We start from the raw sequence: 24678 nt of genomic DNA, 5'->3' as shown, positions 1-24678 counted from the left end.
AACTTAGCTGAAAGTTTTGCCAAAACAGTTGACTTAAACATTTCATCAACTTTCTTCTATCTTTCAACGTAAAATCTATTAGACTGTCGTTAACAATTGTATCATATTTTCGCAAACGTTTATCAAAATTAAAACAAAAATTACGAAAAGTATGAACAAAGCAACAGAAGTTAGGCTAACGTTCACAAATCTTTAAACCTTCGTAACTCCTCGGAGAAAGCGACTATCGAAAAACTCTTTTTAATTTGAACTTCCACGCCTGACATGCTTTCTACAGATACCACTCACAATCCTGTACGATGAATATATCGATCGGCGGAAATGGACTGAACAAAAAACCCAATTGAGTATGTAGTTACTCCCCTACTAAAGTGGGCCGGAACAATTATTGTTATGTTTTACTGGTAAACGCAATTTGTGAAGACAAAACTGGGCCCAATTTTACGCAAGAGATGTGCAATTGGGCTTCCTTTTCAGACAACTAGCTGAACCAGAAAGTTTTCAAGTAGCAGTTGAGATTATTATTTATTAGCAACATTTTGATTCAAAAACGAATTTGAAATTTTTTGTTCGGTTATAAAAATTAGCCGAAGTTGTCCCAAAAACTGTTTTGGATATTTCGGATCTATCCTCAGTTTTGAAAGCTAATTTTTTAAATGGTTTTATAAATACCAACAAATAAAAGATATTTGAAGCAAAAACAGAAATATGTTTTCACTGCACTTTTGAGCTTTTTTGTCTCGAATTTCGTTATTCTTTGGCCTTGCATTCTAGACTTTTTTAATATTGAATCTGATGGATAATCCAGTAACTTCGATTAGCCGGCACATAAGCTTAGAAGGAGCGTGAAAAGATCGAAAAGCCAGGGTAGCATGTTATCGATGTGATAATTCTTAATTACATTTTGCCGCCTAAATGTTGTAAACTTGATTTCTTCGACACGTTTGAATCATAATCATCGAAAACAAGCTAAACAAAGGTGCACGTGGCGAAACAAAAGAAATGATTGAATAAAGAAATTGAAACAAGGATTCTATTTTGAAACAAAAAAACCCAAGGAATTGAAGAAGAAAGACGACAACGGCATCTCCCCCGATCGGGACCAGACGGCCATTGTCATTTGGCGCCCAATAAATCGGAGAATCATTGAGAACCTACAAAGGATTTGCACCTGGCCAAATGTCTAATAACATCTTCTGACTAAGACGCATTCAGTGATATCATGGTGATTGAGAGTTTACTGAGATCACTACAACTGCAAATGGACTGAGTAACAGGAAACACACTGAGAGCAGCAGACAACACACGCCGAGAAAAGCCGAGGATCAGGAAACAAGGGTCTGGTGTCTAAACAGATAAGAAACTCTTACAAACTTTACAATAAATTTAACAGTGTAGATTTAGTAGATTCTCGGGGCACCGGTAACGTTCCCCACCCAGCACATATCATAGAGTTATCATAAACGCAGCTAGTCACTGGTAAAAGAAAAAAGAAAAAAGGAAAAGAGAAGCTTGGTAGCTTGGAAAAGAAGCTTCCATCATCATAAACTGGTTGATATATAATTCCGAAGGTCTTTTTTTTTGGAAAAAAAACGAGTTTCAGCGAAGCAATTGTTAAAATTATTAGCATTTCTTAAATTGTTATATTACAAAGTTCGGGTCCGGCGAATTATGTTACAAAGTCTACATCATTCGAGCAGCCAGCACAACCCCAGCAGTGCCCGCCACGAGCCAGCACGACCCAGCAGTGCCCCCCACGAGCCAGCACGACCCAGCAGTCCCCGCCACGAGCCAACACGACACCAGTAGTGCCCGCCACGAGCCAGCACGACCCAGCAGTGCCCGCCACGAGCCAGCACGACCCCAGTAGTGCATGCCACGAGCCAGCACGACCCAGCAGTGCCCGCCACGAGCCAGCACGACCCAGCAGTGCCCCCCACGAGCCAGCACGACCCCAGTAGTGCACGTCACAAGCCAGCACGACCCAGCAGTGCCCGCCACGAGCCGGCACAACCCCAGCAGTGCCCGCCACGAGCCAGCACGACCCAGTAGTGCCCACCACGTGTCAGCACGACCCCAGTAGTGCCCGCCACGAGCCAGCAGGACCCAGCAGTGCCCGCTACGAACCAGCACGACCCCAGCAGTGCCCGCCACGAGCCAGCACGACCCAGCAGTGCCCGCCACGAGCCAGCACGACCCAGCAGTGCCCGCCACGAGCCAGCACGACCCAGCAGTGCCCGCCACGAGCCAGCACGACCCAGAAGTGCCCGCCACGAGCCAGCACGACCCAGCAGTGCCCCCCACGAGCCAGCACGACCCAGCAGTGCCCGACACGAGCGAGCACGACACCAGTAGTGCCCACCACGAGCCAGCAGGACCCAGCAGTGCCCGCCACGAGCCAGCACGACCCCAGTAGTGCACGCCACGAGCCAGCACAACCCAGCAGTGCCCGCCACGAGCCAGCACGACCCAGCAGTGCCCGCCACGAACCAGCACGACCCAGCAGTGCCCGCCACGAGCCAGCACGACCCAGCAGTGCCCGACACGAGCGAGCACGACCCAGCAGTGCCCGCCACGAGCCAGCACGACCCCAGTAGTGCACGTCACAAGCCAGCACGACCCAGCAGTGCCCGCCACGAGCCAGCACGACCCCAGTAGTGCCCGCCACGAGCCAGCACGACCCAGCAGTGCCCGCCACGAGCCAGCACGACCCCAGTAGTGCACGCCACGAGCCAGCACAACCCAGCAGTGCCCGCCACGAGCCAGCACGACCCAGCAGTGCCCGCCACGAGCCAGCACGACCCAGCAGTGCCCGCCACGAGCCAGCACGACCCAGCAGTGCCCGACACGAGCGAGCACGACCCAGCAGTGCCCGCTACGAGCCAGCACGACCCAGCAGTGCCCCCCACGAGCCAGCACGACCCCAGTAGTGCACGTCACAAGCCAGCACGACTCAGCAGCGCCCGCCACGAGCCAGCACGACCCCAGTAGTGCCCGCCACGAGCCAGCACGACCCAGCAGTGCCCGCCACGAGCCAGCACGACCCAGCAGTGCCCGCCACGAGTCAGCACGACCCAGCAGTGCCCGCCACGAGCCAGCACGACCCAGCAGTGCCGCCACGAGCCAGTACGACCAATTAGTGCCCACCACGAGCCAGCCCGACCAAGCAGTGCCCGCCACGAGCCAGCACGACCCCATTAGTGCCCTCCACGAGCCAGCACGACCCAGCAGTGCCCGCCACGAGCCAGCACAACCCCAGCAGTGCCCGCCACGAGCCAGCACGACCCAGTAGTGCCCACCACGTGTCAGCACGACCCTAGTAGTGCCCGCCACGAGCCAGCAGGACCCAGCAGTGCCCGCTACGAACCAGCACGAACCCAGTAGTGCCCGCCACGAGCCAGCACGACCCAGCAGTGCCCGCCACGAGCCAGCACGACCCAGCAGTGCCCGCCACGAGCCAGCACGACCGAGCAGTGCCCGCCACGAGCCAGCACGACCCAGCAGTGCCCGCCACGAGCCAGCACGACCCAGCAGTGCCCGCCACGAGCCAGCACGACCCAGCAGTGCCCGCCACGAGCCAGCACGACCCAGCAGTGCCCGCCACAAGCCAGCACGACCCAGCAGTGCCCGCCACGAGCCAGTACGACCCAGTAGTGCCCACCACGAGCCAGCCCGACCAAGCAGTGCCCGCCACGAGCCAGCACGACCCCAGTAGTGCCCTCCACGAGCCAGCACGACCCAGCAGTGCCCGCCACGAGCCAGCACAACCCCAGCAGTGCCCGTCACGAGCCAGCACGACCCAGCAGTGCCCGCCACGAGCAGGCACGACTCAGCTTTGCCCGCCACGAGCCAGCACAACCCCAGCAGTGCCTTACAAGAGCCAGCACGATCCAGTAGTGCAAAACCCGTCCTAGCAGTGCCCGCCACGAGCCAGCTGCCCCCCAAGATCACTCAAGAGTGCCCACCAAGGTCACACAAAGAGCCCCAAAGGTCACTAAAGCCCCTCCAAAGGTGACTAAAGTTCCCCCCAAGGTCACCCAGAGTGCCCCCCAAAGTCAACAAAGTGCCCCCAAAGGTCACCCAAGTTGAACATACCTGATTCCAAGGTCACACAAAGTGGCTCCAAAGGTCACTTAAGTATCCCCCAAGGTCACCCAGAGTGCCCCCAAGCTCACCCAAGTTGAGCACACCTGGCCCCCAAGGTCACACAAAGTGCCCCCCAAAGTCACGCAGAGTGCCCCCCAAAGTCACCAAAGTGCCCCTCAAAGGTCAATCAAATTAGTCAAATTAGCCCCCCAATATTCACTCCATCAACCCCAAAGGCCACCAAATTTGGACCACCTAACCGTATTTTGTGACACCAAAAGCCATTAGAGTGGATTTTGAAAGCTCCTTCAAACTGGACCAATTCACACAAACGGCTGCTCATTACAAAGTGTGAGAAAATGAGGACAAATTTGCCAAGAAAAATAAAAGCGAGTAACGGCAAGCAAAACATCAGTAGCACCGTCAAGCTTTTTAAACAACGATTAAATACAACGCAGCTACTATTTCGAGAGATCAAAAAACAAATTTCAGATGATCTGGAACCTGAAATAATCTTAGAAACATATCAAGAGTTCAAAAAGCTGATAGAACAAGCTGAAGTACTCGTTGACGTCATGACGCAATCTGAAAGCACTCAAGTGGTAGAACCTCTCGAAGAAGCGGAAGAACTCACATCGATGAAAATTGAAATTATGCAAACCGTCAAACAGCACGAGATCACGAAGAGACAGCTTCGGTCGAGAGCAAGCAGTCGCTCATCAGTACACAGCCACCTATCAACTGCTTCCAAAGCTGAAGGTAGAAAGGATAATAGAAATAATGATAATCAGCACAACAAAAAAGTTCCGTTTGGGTACACTTTTGATGCAGCCCAGAACCAAGAAAAAATTGAAAACCAGTCAAATAATTTTGTCAACTCGACCAACAGCGTACTTTACGAGCTGAGAAATAGAAACATCCAAAGAGTTGCATCATCCAATGAGGAAAAGCAGAACAAGGATCAAAACCCAACCGAACCAGACAAAACGTCACAACTAGATCAACCCGGAGTTTCTGATATTTTTCAGCTTCAAGGATCAGGCGATCATAATATCTCAAAAGAAAATCAAAAATCTTTAGTCTCTAGCCACCAGATAACTACGCCGACAAGTCAATATTATCCATTCGACGCCTATAGGAAAGCTAACGAGGCCAATTTTGGGCCCTCATACTATCAGTCAATTTTCCGTGCTGATCAACAACAGAAAAATCATTCTCCATTAAGACAAGAAGACCCTAACAGACAGTTGGACAAAAATGTTGACAAGGGACCAACTATGATCATTTCCTTGGATCATTCGTCTACAAGTAGCGCTATGCCACAAACAACAAACGAAGCCTCAGGTCCTCTGAATAATATCCCTAGTCTTCAACTTACAGATAAATGCGTTCGCGATGCAAACAGCCTACTGCCAAATCAAAACACCATAAGGAATTCTGAGAATGAAATAGTGAACATTAACACCAACAGCTATCAAGCGTTCTCAAACACCAACCCTATAAGGACAAATCAAGTCGAATCCAGCAATGAAATGCCGGTTCCCCCTTCAACAACCAATCGACCGTATTTCATTGGGAGCGAAGAAACAGGCAACATGAATCCAACAAACAGTTCTCCACTAAGTAAGAACAGCTACCAGAAAACAGATAGGCCTTTCATTGCACAAGCTAACGGATCAACAGCTGCCACGGAAGTTTTTAGCGTGCCAGTTGAAACAAAAAAAAGCTTCGATACGAACCGCAGCAAATATGTTGCCCCTGTAGCCATGCCAGATCAACAAAATGTTCTCGGTCGTCGTCACTTTTATAACGAGACTGACGCAGGAAGAAATCCTGAAAACCTCGTTGAACAACAAGGTAACTACGCTACAACCCAACCAGCCCTCAATGGTTACTACGCGTATCCAGGCGAATATCAGAACTACAAGAACCACAATCAACACCAGCCCTTCTTCCGAAATAACCACCGCTCGGTCAAGCTCCCAGACCTTCGCGTAAATAAGTTTGACGGAGATCCTCTGAAATGGAATGAGTGGTCTAGCATGTTTTCATCAGTAATCCACAATAATCGCGACATCTCGGACATTGAAAGAATGAGCTACCTGCAGTCCCTAGTCATTGGCTCAGCAAAAGAGGCCGTATCTGGATATTTGTGCAACCCAGGTTTTTATCACGAAGCGTTGTCGGAACTGGAACGCCGCTTTGGAAACCCGCAGCACGTCGTATCAGCCTTAACCAAAGAACTAGAGCTATGGCAACGACCACAAGCAAGCGATCACGCGACGTTGATCAGCTATGCGTCCTTTCTACGTAAACTGGTTCAAACATTCAACGCCCATGGATTGTATGCCGATTTGAAGTCAACGTACTTAGTTCGGATAGCACGGGATAAATTACAATGGTCTTTGAAAATGAAGTGGAGTGAACACCTTGTGGATATCAATAGTACCTTCCCAGGAATAGAAGACCTCTCAAATTGGATGGATAGACAAGCTAGAGCTTGTGAACAACTACAGGAGTCAGTATCACTTCAAAATCAACCGAATGATAACGGAAAACAAACAAATTTTAATCGGCGAGACAAAAATAACCACCACAATGGAAATAACAACCATCAATCCAAGTTCTTTAATCAAAACATAAACAAAAACAAAAGATATGGCAACAGAAACTCGAACACAAACGGTAGTTTCAGAAACGGAAGCGAGCCAGTCAACAATTATAGTCACAATAACGTGCGACGAGACAATATTGGAGGAACATCACAGTTTATGAACAACAGCGGAAGTACTACCTCGAACAACAACCGAATTTCCGAAAGAAATTCTTCCAACACTCAGCAAACTAAGAGCAAGAAATGCCCAGTAGATCAAGGCGACCACTACATTGGAAAATGTTCTAAATTTTTGCAGATGTCACCATCTGAGCGAAACTCGGAAGTGAAGAAAAATCTGCTCTGCTACAACTGTCTAAGTCCCAATCACAATGCAAAAAATTGCCCATCAAAAGTATTATGTAGACATTGCTCACGCAAGCATCATTCAATGTTACACGATAAAAACTATAGCCCTAATCAGAAAACAAACATCACACAACACGAATTGCCCCTTTGTGAATCGTTCGAAGATATAAATAGCGGAACAAAACCGCCAAGTTATACACCTGTCTTCCCGAGGAGAATCCGAAATCAATTGCCAATGATACCCATCAAACTGTTTGGACGCAACGAGCACTTCGAGTGCTACGCGCTATTAGACAGCTGCAGCACAATCTCATATGCTTTCGATCCGATGATTACCAAATTGAATGCACCACAAACAAGCTCGGAAACGACTCTGAACGTCTCAACTGCTTTTGGCGACTCTTCTATGGAAGCAAAGCTAGTACAGCTTGACATCGGGCTTTTCCGGAGCCAACGACCATTGTTCCGTCTAAACTACGTTTACTCAATAAAAAATTGGCACTTCGACGACGCGCCCGTGACACAGTTAAATGAGGTATGCAGCAAGTACCCACACCTACAACACATCAACTTTCCGCAATTGGAAAACAACAAAATCCAAGTCCTGCTTGGAATTGATGCAACACAGTACATACTCGAGCGAGAGTTCTTGCAGGGTCCTAAAAACACCCCGTTTGCCATTCGCAATTTACTTGGATGGACCATAACAGGCCCCATTAAATTTGACAAAGACAAACCCGAAAGAACAAACTTTGTCAGATAGTTTTGAGGCTTTCGATAGGGAAATGACTTTTTCAACAGAAGATGATGAAGACCCTTTAACCGAATCCGTGACCGGTTTCTGGAAAATTGACACATCTGGAACGGAAAATGAAGACGAAATTTCCCTCTCCAAGAACGACCAAAGGGCAGTAGAAATACTTAACAACACAGTGAGACATACAGGAGAAAGATATGAAATCGGTCTCCTCTGGAGAGAAAAAGTTACCCTTGAGAACAATTACCCCGTAGCAAAAGCTCAAGTCCAAAGCCTTGACAAAAAACTCAAGAAAGACAAAGCCTTGAAAGATATGTATCAGAAAACACTCGACACTGACCTTGAAAAAGGATATGTCAAACCTGTAACTTTCAGTGACACTACACCCGATCGTGTCTGGTACCTACCACACCATCCTGTTACCAATCCCAATAAACCAGGAAAGGTGCGCCGTGTCTCAAACGCTGCATCAACATTCAAAGGAAGTTCACTGAATAGCAATCTTCTCACAGGACCCGACTTACTAAACAATCTTGTCGGGCTCTTACTTCGATTTAGAGAAAAACCTGCTGCTATCACGGCTGATATTGAAGCCATGTTTATGCAGGTCGGCATTATAGAAACAGATCAACCCTCCATGAGATTTCTGTGGCCAACTGAGCGAAGTATTAAACAGTTCCAGTACACCCGCCTAATCTTCGGCGCTCGATGCTCGCCAACAACAGCAATCTTTGTTCTTCAAAAAACTGCTAACGATTTCTCGCCAAACCAGGCCGTTAAAGATTTAGTCTACAACAGTTTTTATATGGACGATTTTGTACACTCGTTCGAGACAGTTCAAAAGGCTAAAGATGACACAGCTCTGCTTAAGAAAACGCTTTCGAAAGGCGGGTTCAATTTGACAAAATTTGTCTCAAACGAAAGATCCGCTATACAAGATTTTGACGACAGCGACGAAAACGACAAAAATTGTCATCGAGTGCTTGGAGTTCACTGGAATAAGTCGGCTGACAGATTATTCCACAAGAAACCATCAAAGTTTGACAACAACGGTAACAGCTACTCAATTAGGAAACTTCTGTCGCTAATCGCCTGTCTTTTTGATCCGTTAGGCATTATAGCCCCGCTAGTAATTACACTCAATATTATTCTACAGGATGTATGGAAAGAAGGATTAGCGTGGGATGACCCTTTGCCGCTCGAAAAACGGATTCTGATCCAAAAATGGATTGATAAATATCAATCTGCACCACCTATTGAATTTCCTCGCTGCATAAATCCCAAATCAACAACAAATGAACTACATGAACTCCATATATTCAGCGACGCCTCGCAACTAGCTTATGGAGCTGTAGCTTATATCAGAACTTCTTCAGAAAATGACGTTTCATGCTCGTTTCTCATAAGCAAAGCCAAGGTTGCTCCGATCAAGCAGCTCAGTATTCCTAAAATGGAGCTCCAGGCCGCAGTTCATGGAACCCGCTTAGCTAGGTTCGTTAAAACCCACCAAAATATTTTGTTCAAGGAAACCGTCTTTTGGTGTGACAGCACAGCAGTCCTAGCGTGGATTAAGAGCACCGACAAGCTTAAATTTTACGTTTCCAACAGGGTGCGCGAAATTCAAGACAACTCATCATCTGATAGCTGGTATCATATCAGTGGTAAGAATAACCCAGCCGATCACGTATCCCGTGGTATTGATCCAGATGAGCTGCGAAAACTTTGGCTAACTCCACCCTCGTTTTTGTTCGAACCAAAAGACAGCTGGAACAAGATACTCAGCGCGGAGAAAACAAACGTCACAACAATACAACAACCAGTAAAAGCAATCATTGACGTCGAGAGATTCTCGAAGTGGACCAAGCTACTCAAAGCAACCGCACAAGTCTTTCGCTTCCTGGACATAATTAAAACCAAGCAAAAAAGAGCTCTCAACTGTACGGATATTGAAAAATCGAGAAATCACCTGTTCAAAGCGTCACAACAGACCTCTTGCGGTACTTCAATCTGCTTAATGAACCAGAAGAAATCTCTTCCAACGAAAGACAAACTTCTACAGCTTTCCCCGTTTCTCCAAGACAACATTTTGCGTGTTGGCGGCAGAACCAAAAGGAGTACATTGTGTTACAACACGAAACACCCAATTATTCTAAACGCAAAAGAGTTCATTACCCGACTCTTTCTAATCAAATGCCACGAAATCTGTATGCATTTTGGAACTGAATATGTGAAGAACTATGTGCAACAAAACTTTTATGTGTTTGGTCTTCGAGACGCCCTCCGCAGTATCACCTACAGGTGCTTTGATTGCAGACGATTCAAAGGCCAAGGACTTCAACCACCTATGGCGGATCTACCCGACATCAGATTTCCACAAGACCAGTCTCCTGTAGTTTTTACAAACGTTGGAATCGACTATATTGGCCCTTTTACTGTTATTCAGCGGAACAAAGAAGAAAAAGCCTATATCTGCCTCTTCAATTGTCTAGTCACACGAGCTGTGCACTTGGAAGTGACAGAAGACTTAACGACAACCACTTGCATGACGGCCATCCGAAGATTTATCGCCAGACGCGGACAACCTCGACTCTTCCTCAGTGACAATGGTAGCCACTTTCTTGGAGCCAGAAAACAGATACGAAGACAACCCCTCAAACTTGACCATGATTTCATTAGACAGAAACTAAACGTCGAATGGCGTCTAAACCCTCCTTCTGCTCCTCATTTCGGTGGGGTGTGGGAGAGGCTCGTACAAATTGTAAAACGAGCTCTTCTCTTGAATCTCGGATCTGCGAAGTTGACATGGGACGTCTTCTCCACCATTGTTATCGAAACAGAGAGTCTTGTCAATGCGAGACCTTTAACACACGTTAGAAGTGACATCGAGGACGAGGACCCGTTGACACCCAACCACTTTCTGATCGGTAGAGCGTTTCCCAATGTCCCAGCGTGTGTCTTCAAAGAGACTCCCACAATCCAGACGAAGACGTGGACCCAAATGCGACAACGACTCGAAGCAATCTGGAAGAGACTTCTAAAAGAGTACATTCCAACCGTGAACACAAGGAAGAAGTGGTTAAAGCCTGATGCCAAGTTGGAAGTGAATGACGTTGTTTGGGTTTTGGAAGAATGGACCCCAAGAGGAATTTGGCCCCTGGGACGCGTGACAAGGACATTCACCGGCCCCGACAAAACAGCTAGGTCATGTGAAGTAAAAACTGCTTTAGGCTTCTTAACCCGACCAGCTGTTAAACTTGCACATGTTTTCCCAAAAACACCCCCGGCAGGTTAGGTAGGCCCCGAGAATGTTATCGATGTGATAATTCTTAATTACATTTTGCCGCCTAAATGTTGTAAACTTGATTTCTTCGACACGTTTGAATCATAATCATCGAAAACAAGCTAAGCAAAGGTGCACGTGGCGAAACAAAAGAAATGATTGAATAAAGAAATTGAAACAAGGATTCTATTTTGAAACAACAAAACCCAAGGAATTGAAGAAGAAAGACGACAACGGCATCTCCCCCGACCGGGACCAGACGGCCATTGTCATAGCATTAAGTTCCTAACCCCTAAATTTGAAATTTTAGGGTTGGGACAATAATCCCCAAATAAATTTGTTGGTTGAAATAATTATGCTGATCATGACGTATTTTTTTTGGTGCAAACCTTGCATCACTTCTACATCATCTTTTTTTCTACGTTGCTTTTGAGTCTTAACAAATAGAATCTGCCAACTGTAGCTTGATGTCAAGTTAAGGCATTTAATGCAATCCGACTTACCTTATACGTTTGAGATTTATATTTCACAGATATGAGCCTGTGATCTAAGGAGAAAGTTCGCTAATTGTTGAGGCTTGGTGCATATTTCCTTTTGCAATTGTGTAAAGAATTTAATGAATGTGACCGATCATTATTGCATTTTTCTTATTACAGTAGATTGCGTTGCCTTCATTTTTAACGCTGAAACCCCCACGCCTTCGTAATTTCAGCGCTGTCATCCTTGGGGATTTGTTATTTCAAATGTTTCCAACTTTGGAAGTCAGGTCTGTATTTGTGTGAAAATATGCAATAGTTACAGGAAATACATATATTTAATACCAACTATATTAATGGTTATAGCTGTTGAAGTTAACAGAACCATTCACCTAGCAAGTTATAAATATAGTTAACAACGTATAAATGAAGAGCAGAATGAAACAGAAAATATAATGTCAATTGAATTTAATAAGATGCCTTCATTACTTTGTTTCGATTATGCAAACTTCACCTATACATTACAGCGTTGTTATCCAGCTTCGGCTAGAACTGCAAGTTTTTAGGTAAATGGGAAGACGGGCCTATACCCCACCAACTTTGTGGCACCATTTGAAGAGTCGACAAGACCGCCGGCTGTGAAAACTTCATCGGGAGGCAAACGGTCAACTGATACGGCGTTTAAGTCAAATTCAAAGAAAGACTCAGACCAGCACAAACAAGATTTCAAGGTAAGGGTTTAATCTAGGAAAGGAAATACTGTTTTCCCAGAACAATTTTTTAAAATTGTTTACCATTTTGCCGACGTTGCAGTTAAAAACTATCGAGAAACAGCTGGTTGTTTAGCGTGCGCTGACTTTAGAGAACACCACGCCAATGTTAGGCATTGAAAGTTTTTAATAGCCGCACAGCGATAGCTGGGGCTATTATTGGCCTTCTCTTGATTTTTTACAATTCAAAGAACTGGAATTGTATTGGGGCGCTGTCTTTTTTTTTACAATTCAAATTCTTTGAATTGTAAAAAAAAAGACAGCGCCCCAATACAATTCCAGTTGTATTGGGGCGCTGTCTTTTTTTACAATTCAAAGAATTTGAATTGTATTGGGGCGCTGTCTTTTTTTTTAAGATCTGTTCACACATTTTCATGATTTTTGAAGTCAAATTGGAGTAGTGATTTTGGTCACGCCGAAACAGGAAGTGGAGCGAAAAAGCAAGTGGTTTTGCGGCGTGAAATTTTTTCGCTCTAAATTTAAAGTAGTGAGAAAACGGTGTTTGAACAAAAATTCGCTTTCTCGCTAGTGGTTTTTTGTTCACATGCGGCAATTTCAATTTGATTTTTACTGTTTTTTCGATTTTTTGGATCGGATTTTTTTCTAAATGGTTTTTCCAACCCATTCATAGTCCGTTCTAGGTCTAGTTTTCTGTTTAGTCAATGAAAATTCTTTGAATTGTACGTCAGGACTTGTCCTGCTATGTTTTTTTTAAGATCTGTTCACACATTTTCATGATTTTTGAAGTCAAATTGGAGTAGTGATTTTGGTCACGCCGAAACAGGAAGTGGAGCGAAAAAGCGAGTGGTTTTGCGGTGTGAAATTTTTTCGCTCTAATTTTAAAGTAGAGTAAGAATACAGCGTTTGAATAAAAATTCGCTTTATCGGTCGTGGTTTTTTGTTCACATGCGGCAATTTCACTTTGATTTTTACTGTTTTTTCGATTTTTTAGATCGGATTTTTTTCTAAATGGTTTTTCCAAACCATTCATAGTCCGTTCTAGGTCTAGTTTTCTGTTTAGTCAATGAAAATTCTTTGAATTGTACGTCAGGACTTGCCCTGCTATGTTTTTTATTTCGTCGTCATGATTTTTGTTACGACCATATGACGTCACAGCCACTTTTTGTTCATTCGTTCATGCAATTTCAATTGAATTGCATGTGTGACGTCATTTTTCGCTCTTATTGGAGCGAGTTTTTTGTTCATTTGCGTGATTAAATTTTTGGTCACACTTGACTTACCTCACTCTCAAAAATGACTTCCTCAATTTGAAATTGACTTTTATTTACTTTAATTCAAAGAGATAAGGTCAAATGGGTGTGTGTCACTCTAAAAGAAGGTTATTTGCGATCAGCTAATAGCGGCAGCAATAACTTATACAGATTTTTAATCAAAATATAACAGATCAGCCTTCAATGAAAAGACGAATTTTTTGGTCTGTCTTTTTACTGTTTTTTTAGACTGTCGATCTACGAATCTATTGCGGCTATTTTCTGGCAATCTGCCAGCTATGTTTGTATCTTTATATCTTCATAGGTTTTTATATCTCAAATGACAATCATTTTTTTGCAACAGATCTTTTCTTACGTTTCCTGCCATTCGGATTCGAACTCCCATCAGCTTATTCGTATTAAGATGCAGAGAGCTTTCACTACAATTGAGTTAGCCTGTTTTGCAAACGTTGCAACTCTGGCCCCGTATTGTGATTGATTTTATGCTAGGGGTGGTCAGTTATTTTATATCTTGACAACTGCTGAAAAAATTTTAGGTTAAACGTTTATTATTTCCTGCTATATCAATGCGATCTGTTTAGAAATCCGTCTGGTCCACTTTTGAGGATTTTTCACATTGTGGGGAAAACTTATTGGTAATCATTCCTTGTTTTGTTCGTATTCAACATCATTCCGATTCCGTTTACCTTGGAAATGTTTTTCCTAGCATATCGGATTCCGATTTTCTGCTTGAAATCGGTTTGACCTATTCAACCCCAAAGTCTAAGTTCAACCGTGTACAAAGACAATACAAAAACCAACCAAACCGTTTAGTTCTCATTTTCGGCTGTGTTGATTCAAACCATTTCAAACAACAGCGAAAGCTTTCAAAGTGTCAGTTTTTTAATAGACGTGATTATTAATAGCCGCGAAGCGATAGCGGCTATTATTGGGGACATCGTGGTTTTTTTACAATCCAAGAATTGGATTGTATTGGGGCGCTGTCTTTTTTTTAAGATCTGTTCACACATTTTCATGATTTTTGAAGTCAAATTGGAGTGGTGATTTTGGTCACGCCGAAACAGGAAATGGAGCGAAAAAGCGAGTGGTTTTGCGGCGTGAGTTTTTTTCGCTCTAATTTTAAAGTAGAGTGAGAGAATGTTGTTTGAACAAAAATTCTGTTTCTCGGTAGTGGTTTTTTGTTCACATGCGGCAATTTCACTCTGATTTTTACTGTTTTTTCGATTTTTTGGATCGGATTTTTTTCTAAATGGTTTTCCCAATCCATTCACAGCTCATTCTAGGCCTAGTTTTTTGTTTGAATTGAATTTTCATTTCTCGCTAGTGGTTTTTTGTTCACATGCGGCATTTTGACATTGATTTTCTGTTTTTTCTTATTTTTTATCTGATTTTTTAAAAATGGTTTTCTCAATTCACTCATAGTCCATTATTGGTCTAGTTTTTCTGTTTAGTCAATGAAAATTTTTTGAATTGTACGTCAGGACTTGTCCTGCTATGTTTTTTTTATTTTTGTAAGATGTTTTCACACTTGTTTTCATGACTTTGAGCTTTCAAAACGAGATAAACAGGTAAAGCTCAGCGGGCATCAAGTTTCATTAGAGGCCCGCGTTCGGTAGTCCCTCAAGTACTCAGAGTGGTGAAGCTACTGGGAAGGCCGTAATTCAAGGTTAAAAGGTCATTTTTGGGAGTTTTTGAGCCTAAAATAATGAAACCAGTCTGAATTTTTGTTGAACCAGTCTGAAATTGAGGTTTATTAAAGTTTATAAAGGTCCTTTGCAAGACGCAATTGCTTTTTACGGCCACTTTAAGCGCTATATCTATTGCTACCCCAAACATAAACACGGTAATTTATACTAATTTTTTCGAATTGTTTGAAAATTTTTGTCATTTGAGTTTTTTCAGACTTTGATGTCAAAAAAAGCTCCTCTGGGGTTTAATGATAGGTTATTGCATAGTTTCGAGTGGTAATGAAGTGGTTTTAAACATTTTAATTAACTTCACGAATTTTTTAAAATCAAACTTGTTTTTTTTTTCAAATTTTCTGGCATTTATTGTCATTATTCAAGTTTTCCAGCCTGAGGGGGCACGAACCCTCATCTAGGGTTTGCTATCAAATTGCTGAAAATATTTTTTGGCCACGGAATGGTATTCAACATTTTAATATCTTTTATCAATTTTTTGATAGTTGCAATTTTTTTCTTTATTTTTTTGAAATTTTTATTCAGTGGCCAGGAAACCTCCTATAGAATTTGCTAGTATGTTACTACATAGTTTTTAGGTGCAATAAAATAGTTTCCAATGTTTTAATTTTGCAATTGTAGGGAATTTTTTAAATAAAGTTTTGATTGTATTCAAATTTTTCAATTTTTTGTCATTCTCTGAGTTTAACTATCTTTAATGGCCAATGAAACTTTTTATATGTTGCAGACGGTTTACAAAACAGAACTGCAGAGTCAAAAAAATGTTCTGACCGTTTTTAGAGCCCTATTTTTGGAAATTTTCGTTAAATTTTCTCTTCTCAGTTTCTTGATACAATCGTCATATTTGTCCAGTTTATCTACTTTTAGTGGCCGATTCATCTCTTTCAAGGTTTTTGCATGAGTTAATGAGTATTTTGAAATGAGTCAAATATGGCTTTCAGGTTAAAAGCTTTAAGGGTTTTAGCAACGATCGCTTTTTTGGTTAGTTTGTTTGATTCTTTTAGTTTCTCAACTTTTGAGATTTTGTCTTGTTGGCTGGGGTTGTTCAATTGATCTGCTCATCAGGTTCATTAGGTCAGTCTTTCATTCAATTACTTGGATTATATTTCAGGACTTGTCCTGCTATGTTTTTTTAATTCGTCGTCTCCATCGATGATTCTTACGACCTGACTTCTTGGAATTGACTTCAGTGACTTCTATTGCTTTGCAGTTAAAATTTATTTACGTGACGTCGTTTCTGCTTTTAGGTCAATTGCGTGACTTACCTCACTCAAAAAAATGACTTCTGAACTCACTTATGGAATTTTATTTTTTATGAAGATTTACTAGTTAATAGTGTGCATCTAAGTAGTGCCAATCTTATATGCCCTAATTCGTGATTATTAGTCTTGAATTTTTGATTTCGAATATCAATTTTGAAAAAGCTCTTTAAGGACTTTTTCCTTATAGAACGTATGTGTCAAAAATTGACAGTCCGAAGCTAACCCAAAAAGTCTAGTGGTCTATTAAAGGACTGGTGGTCGATCTGTCTATCTTATTTCTTTAGGTGTTTCAATTCATGGAAGGCCACGAGCGTCTATCGCGGCTATTTTCCGGCAATCTGCCGGCTATGTTTAATTGTTATATTCACTTGGAGTTAATTCTTGATTAACTTGGTGTCGAAAACTACAAGCATACAAAAGATGGTACTTCTCAATTTGAAACTTTGAATAGAGCATTATGACAGTTGTCGACAGCGCTTCCGATATAGTTGTTTTAATGCTAGTTTTTGATAGCCACCGTCAGCCTCTCAACGGCTATTATTTAGGCGCTCTCCTTTTTTACGACTCGAAGAGGAGTATTGGTGGAGCGTCTTTTTTATCGAAAATTTTTTGGACTGTATTTAAAACAGCATGCAAAAGTCATTGCCGCACGTCAATAAAAGTCAACCTAAAAGTCAATAAGCATTTAGGTCAAACGGCTGAACGAATTGAAGAGCAGAGAGAATGATTTTCGTTCATTTTGCGCGTTTTTGAGAGAGTGAGAAAAGTAGGTGTGAAAAATTTTTTTGCTAAGCGAGCGGAATATTTTGATCACGCGCGACTTTTTCGATGCAGCTTTTTTAGTTTCTACTTAACTTTTTTGGGTAAAGTGGTTTTTAAACCATCTTATAAAGTTACTATTCGATTGGAAGTCTGTCTGACCATTTCAATCATATATGAGTGTTTATATGCAACCTTGAGCTATTTTAGTGATTTCGCCGTTTTAGACGCTTTTTGAACGGTTTTCCTAATTCATTTCCGTATCTGGTGTTAAAAAATTGATTAAAATTAGTATCTATGTTTAATAGCCGCCCTCATCTTCTCAGCCGGCTATTATAGCGCTCCTATTTTTTTACTTCGTCGAACTTTTTTCGCTTTACCGACTTCTCTAGGCTAGTTTCACTCTTCTGCCATTCTGCTCAAATTCCTTTTAAAGAGCAGCTGCTCAGCAAAGCAATTCGAAATGAAGAGAGTCAGTATAAAAAAAATCAAAGTCAGAAATAGAAACGGGATAAACCCTTAAAGCCCCTTTTTAGATGTCCCGGTACTTGAACTTTGTTCTCATAAGTTTTAGTTACTATCTATAATGCTTATTGGTACTCATACTAGACCCTGTAGCCTCTCACTGAGAGACAGGAGTATGTTCAACTACGAAATGACATCAAAATAAATCGCACTTAAAAATGTTTTTGTACAAAATCAATTGTCGTTGATATTTTCTTTTCTTTCAATCCCAATAGAGTTATGGGAATCAACGGCGGCTTTTTTCGTCAATCTGCCGGGTATGTTTGTTTTTGTGGCCTTTTGACATTGGTAATATCAGTTTGAGTTTGTTTTAACAAACTTAAATAGGCTTAATAAAAAGATTATTTCGCTTAATTTTTGTTTTTATAGTTTTTTGCGTTATTCTTCCGTTTTTTCTGACTTTCAGAATAAAAGTAAATTTGTAATTTGTTTTTGTAAATTTTAGTTCTTGCTCACTTTTTATGTGTTTTACAGTGCGTTTGGGTGTCGCGTAGGTGCTCAATAGATCAGCAGGAACTGCGTCTTAATGTGTGTTGGGAACGGTTTATTGAGGTGTTGCAGTTTTCAGCGAAGTTTATTAAAATATTTAACAGATTTTTTGGGATTTGTTCTTTAACTATTTCTTTGTGCTCGGTTTTCTCCTTTATCGAGACATATCGACTATTTATCCTATCGAAACATCTCGATTGTTTTGTAGTCAATTGTGGAGCTATGTTAACATATATCAGAAATCTATCATGCACAATGCTGCTGGAAATGCTGCTTATAAAGTTTTTCCTGGAAAACTTTTCATAATAATTCTCCCTGACAATTTGAACCAGTTAGTGGTTGGCTGGTGTAACTTATTTTTTACTTCGAGTCAATTCCGGAGTCTTCCAGGTATGTGTTTTATGTCGCTTTACCTTTTGATCAGGTTTTTTTTTGTTTTACATAAGTCATGATTTTCACGTTTGACTTCTGACTTGCCTTACTCACTTTCAACTGAATGGATTTCAAATTCTTTCAGACATTTAATTACACAATGTAGTGAATACAGTCGACGTCTTTAGAGCGAAATCAAAAGAAATTGATAAAGAAATTGAAAGGTTATCAGAGTTCATTAGAGCAATTGCTAGCTGACAGTAAGCTTAGTGGCTTTCAGTTTAGAAACTGAATTAAGTATAGTTTTATAATCTAACTGAAACTGCACACCGAATTAGAACACTTAGGAAAAAATTATATCAATTTCTATTTCTTTATTTTTCTATTTTAATCCCGCTTTGCTTTAAGCGCGCCAACGGCGTCTTTTTTCCCAAACTGCGGCTATGTCTGTATCTGGATATTATACTGAACCGGATTTTTTTCGTAGTTTCTTAAGATGAAGATATGGTTATAGCTGGTAATTGCTGCAAATAATAATTGCTTAGCTTTATTGCGATAAACATACTAAATCTTTTTTTCTTTTTTTGTAATGGCAACTGCGAATCTAGATTTTTTCTGGCGAAACTGATGCTGGATTATACTTTTGAGAAACGTGTTCCAAGTCAGCAAAATTCAGCAACAGAATACATAGCTAAGAGCAGTCGCTCTCTTGGAAGATTTCTCTTTCACAATTGACGACGTGTACAATTTGCTAAGCAGAATTCCCGACGATTCATCAATGGGCATGAACGCAATTCCGTCTTTTGTACTAAAAGAGTGTGCTCAACAATTGTCACCATTGGTCTTCGAGTTTTTCTTGCGGATTACCAAAACTCAGCAGTGGCCTTCTCAGTGGAAAACATCAAACGTTACTCCGCTTCACAAATCTGGGTCAACATCCGATGTGACAAACTACAGACCTATCAGCATCCTACCTAAATTGTCAATTTCATACTTGGACAAAGTTTATGCTGCTAAAGATACAACTCACGATTGCTTGACTGTATATTTTGATGTGAAAAAAGCTTTTGATTCAGTTTCGCACGGGTTACTGTTACATAAAGTATCTTCATTTGGTTTTGATCACAATCTCCTAATGCTCTTTCAATCATATCTCACCGGTCGAAAGCAAGTTGTTAAAGTTGAGGGATGTTTTTCAAGTGAAGCAGTGGTGACGTCAGGAGTTCCTCAAGGTAGCGTGCTGGGTCCACTTCTGTTTATCATTTTTATTAACGATGTTGCAGACTCAATACAACATTCTGAATATTTTCTTTATTGCGATGACCTTATATTGTTTTCTTTCTTCAATCGACAAAATTCAAAATGATATAGACAGCTTATCCTCCTGGTCAATTTTAAACGAGTTTCCATCCGGACAAGTGTAAAATTTTGTCTTTTAGTCAACGCTACAACAATGCTGAGCTCTCTTTGAAAGGGTCGCGCTTGAAACACGTGGATTCAATTGTAGATTTGGGCATCACTGTGAACGGTTTATTTTGTTGGGATATGCATGTTGACCTCAGCATTGCAAAGGCTACAAGTTTTAAATTTTTTGAAGCGTAGTGTTCCAATCGGAGTTTGTGTCTCTAGAAGAAAACTTTTATATAAATCGATGGTGTCGTCTATTTTGGAGTACGGTTCGCCTGCGTGGTTATCCTTCAATTTCGGCATTGCGAAAGTTGGAAAAGTTTCAACACCGCTGTATCAAATGGTTTCTGAATTGTAAAAAGTCTTACCTTGAAAGTTTGAAAGTCTTGGACGTCTTGCCCGTTTCTTTTCAGTTAATAAGAACAGACCTACTCCTTTTATGGAAATTACTAAAGGGTTTTATTGATTCAAATCTTAATGCAACTTGTCACCTCGACATCAAGAATTCATCACTTTGGACATTTTGAAATTTCAAAAAACAGGAAATTTAAGACAGACGAAAACTTTTTGAGTCATCTCAACGTGCCGCAAATCATCTGATGCGAATGAAGATTATCGACTTTGACATGTCTAAACGTCAGTTTACGTATGCAATTGACCAGTTTTTACTCACTCGAATTGAATACTTTTGACCTGGAAAACTCATGTTCTTTTTATATGAAATGCTGTTGCACTTTTTGCAGAACTTAGTCTTAATTTAATCACCTTTTGATCTGTAAAAGTTTTTTTAGCGTTCTTTGTACGCTTTTATGTTCTTCCCTAACAAGGAATTGAGTCTTTTACTACTATTACTACTACTACTACTTGCTTTATCCTTTTAATGCCTCAACCTGTTTTAAATTTATAAAAGCGTGCCAGGATTAAGGCTAATTATTAGACACAGCTACATATTGGAACTTGAAAATGGATCTCAAATCCTTGTTAAAAAATACTCAATTAGCGGACGCAATTTCTACAGGGCTTTATTTGAGGCACTAATTTCTCACAGTGAAGAGCAAAATACCAAAATTAAGGAAAACTATTGAATGAAAATGCCGAGATGAAAGCACAATTATGCCTCATGTTTCACGATATTCGCACTGCTGGTGAAGTACCCGTGCACAAAATTGTTCGAATCATCCAAAAAAACATTAATACAACCTCAAGACTTTTTTTCTTGTCATTACTTACCGAACAAAATTGACCTTCCAAAACCTTGTTTGTCTTTCATCGTCAACGGAATGCGGTGTGGAATCTCAGATTGAATCTTGAGAATGACCAGTTGTCGGTGTATATTAATGAAAGATTAGTTGAATATGAGCGACATATCTTCAAGTACAGCCGTTTGAGAAAAATTTGTTTATCTCATCTCATCAAAACCAGGTTATCATAAAAACTAGCTCGTCTGATAAAAAATGGAAAACAGTGAACTCAAAATCGGAGGTGGAAGCTACTACAGTTTATATGACAGGACATAAACATCGATTTTGATAAAAACTAAAATTCAAAGTTGGAATTCCAAAAAATATAAAGAAACAGTGAAGACACGATGGAAACGCAACAGACGTGAAACTTTTGGACATTCGTCAGGTCAACAACAAACGTTCAAATCATGTTTTGAGCACATTGACAGGCTATGTGGTTTTGTTGAGAAACATAGAAAATCTGCGTCAATGAACAGCACCAGCAAAACGTTCTCAAACTTTGAAACTTATTTTGCAGTGGTGCCAATGAGCAATAAAGTGCTAAAAGACTTGACACCACTTAATTCGTTGAAGCGACAAGTTTTGTTGAAGCCATCACCGGGTAGTTAACAAGCGAAAACAAGATTAGGCTTAAACGTAAGATTTTGAAGATGAATTTTTACCATGTGCTTTTTTAGCATGTATATAACCCCTCCCGAAGTCTTCCGAAGTCAGTCTGCTTAGTTCATCAAGCAACGTTATTAAAAAATTTGTCTATAATCGTATCATAAGCTTTACTATCAAATTAAATATCCTAACCCGCGAGGAATTTGGTTTTCCAAAAAAGATTCTCTCTTCATGCTATGAATGGAATGTTTGAATATCGTGATGACGCAATTAAAAAGGGTCCTGCTTATTTCTGTTTCATTGATTTAATGAAAAGCTATTGATACTCTTGGTCACAACATACTTCTTAGAAATAATAAAATTATGGATTTATAGAAAATATCAGCCAATTACTAACAAGTTACTTAAAAAGAAGATGCTAGTAGGTAGTTGTGAATAACACGTAATCAAACATGGAAGAATTTTCAAACAAGTGTACTACAAGGCCCTGTTCTTGGTGATCTTATGTTTCTCCGTTATATAACTGATATACCTATTGGATTTAAAGGTATTACGGTCGCATAATTCGCAGATGACCTCAATGGTTTCAAACAAATAAGTTATCAGTTATTGTTTCTTAATAGTGGAACACTCTGTTTCGGTAGAAAAACCTGGCATGGACCCAATCCTTCTCACTATAGATACTCAGGGGTTATTCTTGATGATAGGCGTAATTTTAAAAAACATTGTGAAACCTTAACCAAAGAGCTGAAGCAGTTATCTCGAAAAATATTAGGAGTTTTTCCATTAAGCTTACTACTGTTCCATCAATCCTTTGTGATGCCATAATATTATATGGTACACTTGTATACGGCCGGTCATCAAAGACTACTTCCAATGGTTTTGAGATGAGTCTCTACAGAATCTTATGGGCTTGTTGAGCTGATCGAGCTCTTTTTGCTGTCCTTTTCCAATTTTGCACTATGTACTGTACTTTCGTACGTTGTATGCTGTAATTTTGGACTAAATAATGATTCAATTTAACATATCGGTGCCATTAACAGGTGTTGTCAATTTGGCGTCTTATTATTTTTTTAATAGCCGCCCTCATCTTCTCAGCCGGCTATTATAGCGCTCCTATTTTTACAATTCAAGGAATTTGAATTGTATTGGGGCGCTGTCTTTTTTTTAAGATCTGTTCACACATTTTCATGATTTTTGAAGTCAAATTGGAGTAGTGATTTTGGTCACGCCGAAACGAAATGGAGCGAAAAAGCGAGTGGTTTTGCGGCGTGAATTTTTTTCGCTCTAATTTTAAAGTAGATTGAGAAAACGGTGTTTGAACAAAAATTCGGCTTCTCGCTAGTGGTTTTTTGTTCACATGCGGAAATTTCACTCAGATTTTTACTGGATTTTTGATTTTTCGGATCGGATTTTTTTTCTAAATGGTTTTCCCAATCCATTCAACGCTATTCTAGGCCTAGTTTTTTGTTTGAATTAAATTTTCATTTCTCGCTAGTGGTTTTTTTGTTCACATGCGGCATTTTGACATTGATTTTCTGCTTTTTTTTCTTATTTTTCTATTTTTTTTAAAACAATGTTTTTCTCAATTCACCCATAGTCCATTCTAGGTTTAGTTTTTCTGTTAAGTCAATGAAAATTCTTTGAATTGTACGTCAGGACTTGTCCTGCTATGTTTTTTTACTTCGTCGAATAAAAAAAATGTTTCGCTTTACCTCATTTTGCCGCTTTTTCAACATTTTGCGTGATATCTTTTTGACTTCTCTAGCCTAGTTTCTCTCTTCTCTCATTCTGCTAAAAGTGATTTTGAACAGCAGTTGCTCAGCAAAGCAATTCAAAATGAACAGAGTCAGTATAAAAAATTGAAGTCAGTAGTAGAAACGGGATAAACCCATAAAGCCCAATTTTAGATGCCCGCTATTTGAACGTCGTTCCTATAAGTCTTAGTCAACATCTCTAATGCTTATTGGTATTGATAGTAGCCCCTGTAGCCTCTCTCTAAGAAAGAGAAGTACGTTATGTTCAACTACGAAATGCCATCAAAATAAATCGGACTTAAAAAATGTTTTTGTACAAAAATCTTTTTTTTTTCAATATCTTCTATTCTTTCAATCCCAATCATGCTTATTGGAATCAACGGCGGCTATTTTCCGGCAATCTGCCGGGTATGTTTTTAATTCATTTTTCGAGATAGATACTTGACTCTGTATAAAATTGATATCTGGCGGTATTGGTTCGTAGCAGATTTTTAAAAATTTTAATGTATGTTTTGAGTTTATAGAATTTTCCGGGTTTTTTTATTTGTTCAGGTACTATTTTTCTCATCCATACATTTTTAATTGCTCTCGGTCGAAGATTAAAGCAGTTTTTGTAAACGCGTGTCTTTTTGATACAAAATTATTGCTTGGCCATTTTCGTGTAGATTATTTTCTCTATTTCACTTCTCGAGTGACTTTTCCGCGCTTGACTTCTTGATTTTATCTTGACCTAATTTGCTCTTATTCAGAAATTAAGTCTGGTGCTCAAGCAAAAGCGATAGTGAGATAGGATTGCAGAAGGGCCTGGTTGCTGAGTGATAAATGCATCAGGTTAACACGCTGGAGGTCGGGGTTTGGAAACCCTCACAAGGGAGTTTTGCACCCATAAAGAAAAATTTATCTAGGTTACAGACTCCTTTGTTTTAATTTACCCCGCCTGTCGTCCGAGAGCAATTTGTGTGACATTAATCGGTTAATCTTTTAATAACTGCAA

The 24678-nt window shown here is 40.8% G+C and overlaps 1 protein-coding gene across 5 annotated transcripts in view; it reads left to right on the top strand.

The window, feature by feature from the left end:
* LOC142337656 (uncharacterized) overlaps positions 1–24678 on the top strand; it is a 138840-nt gene that overhangs the window by 31765 nt on the left and 82397 nt on the right. For all 5 annotated transcript variants that reach the window (XM_075387062.1, XM_075387060.1, XM_075387059.1 and 2 more), the window contains exon 8: positions 12128–12292. In XM_075387062.1, the coding sequence (XP_075243177.1) occupies positions 12128–12292 (165 nt within the window). The remainder of the gene's footprint in view (positions 1–12127; positions 12293–24678) is intronic.

The sequence above is a fragment of the Convolutriloba macropyga genome, chromosome 4, assembly GCF_964194025.1.
Source record: "Convolutriloba macropyga chromosome 4, txConMacr16.3, whole genome shotgun sequence".
NCBI lineage: Eukaryota > Metazoa > Xenacoelomorpha > Acoela > Convolutidae > Convolutriloba > Convolutriloba macropyga.
Note: the sequence above shows the minus strand (reverse complement) of the source record. Positions and strands in the feature narration are given on the sequence as shown.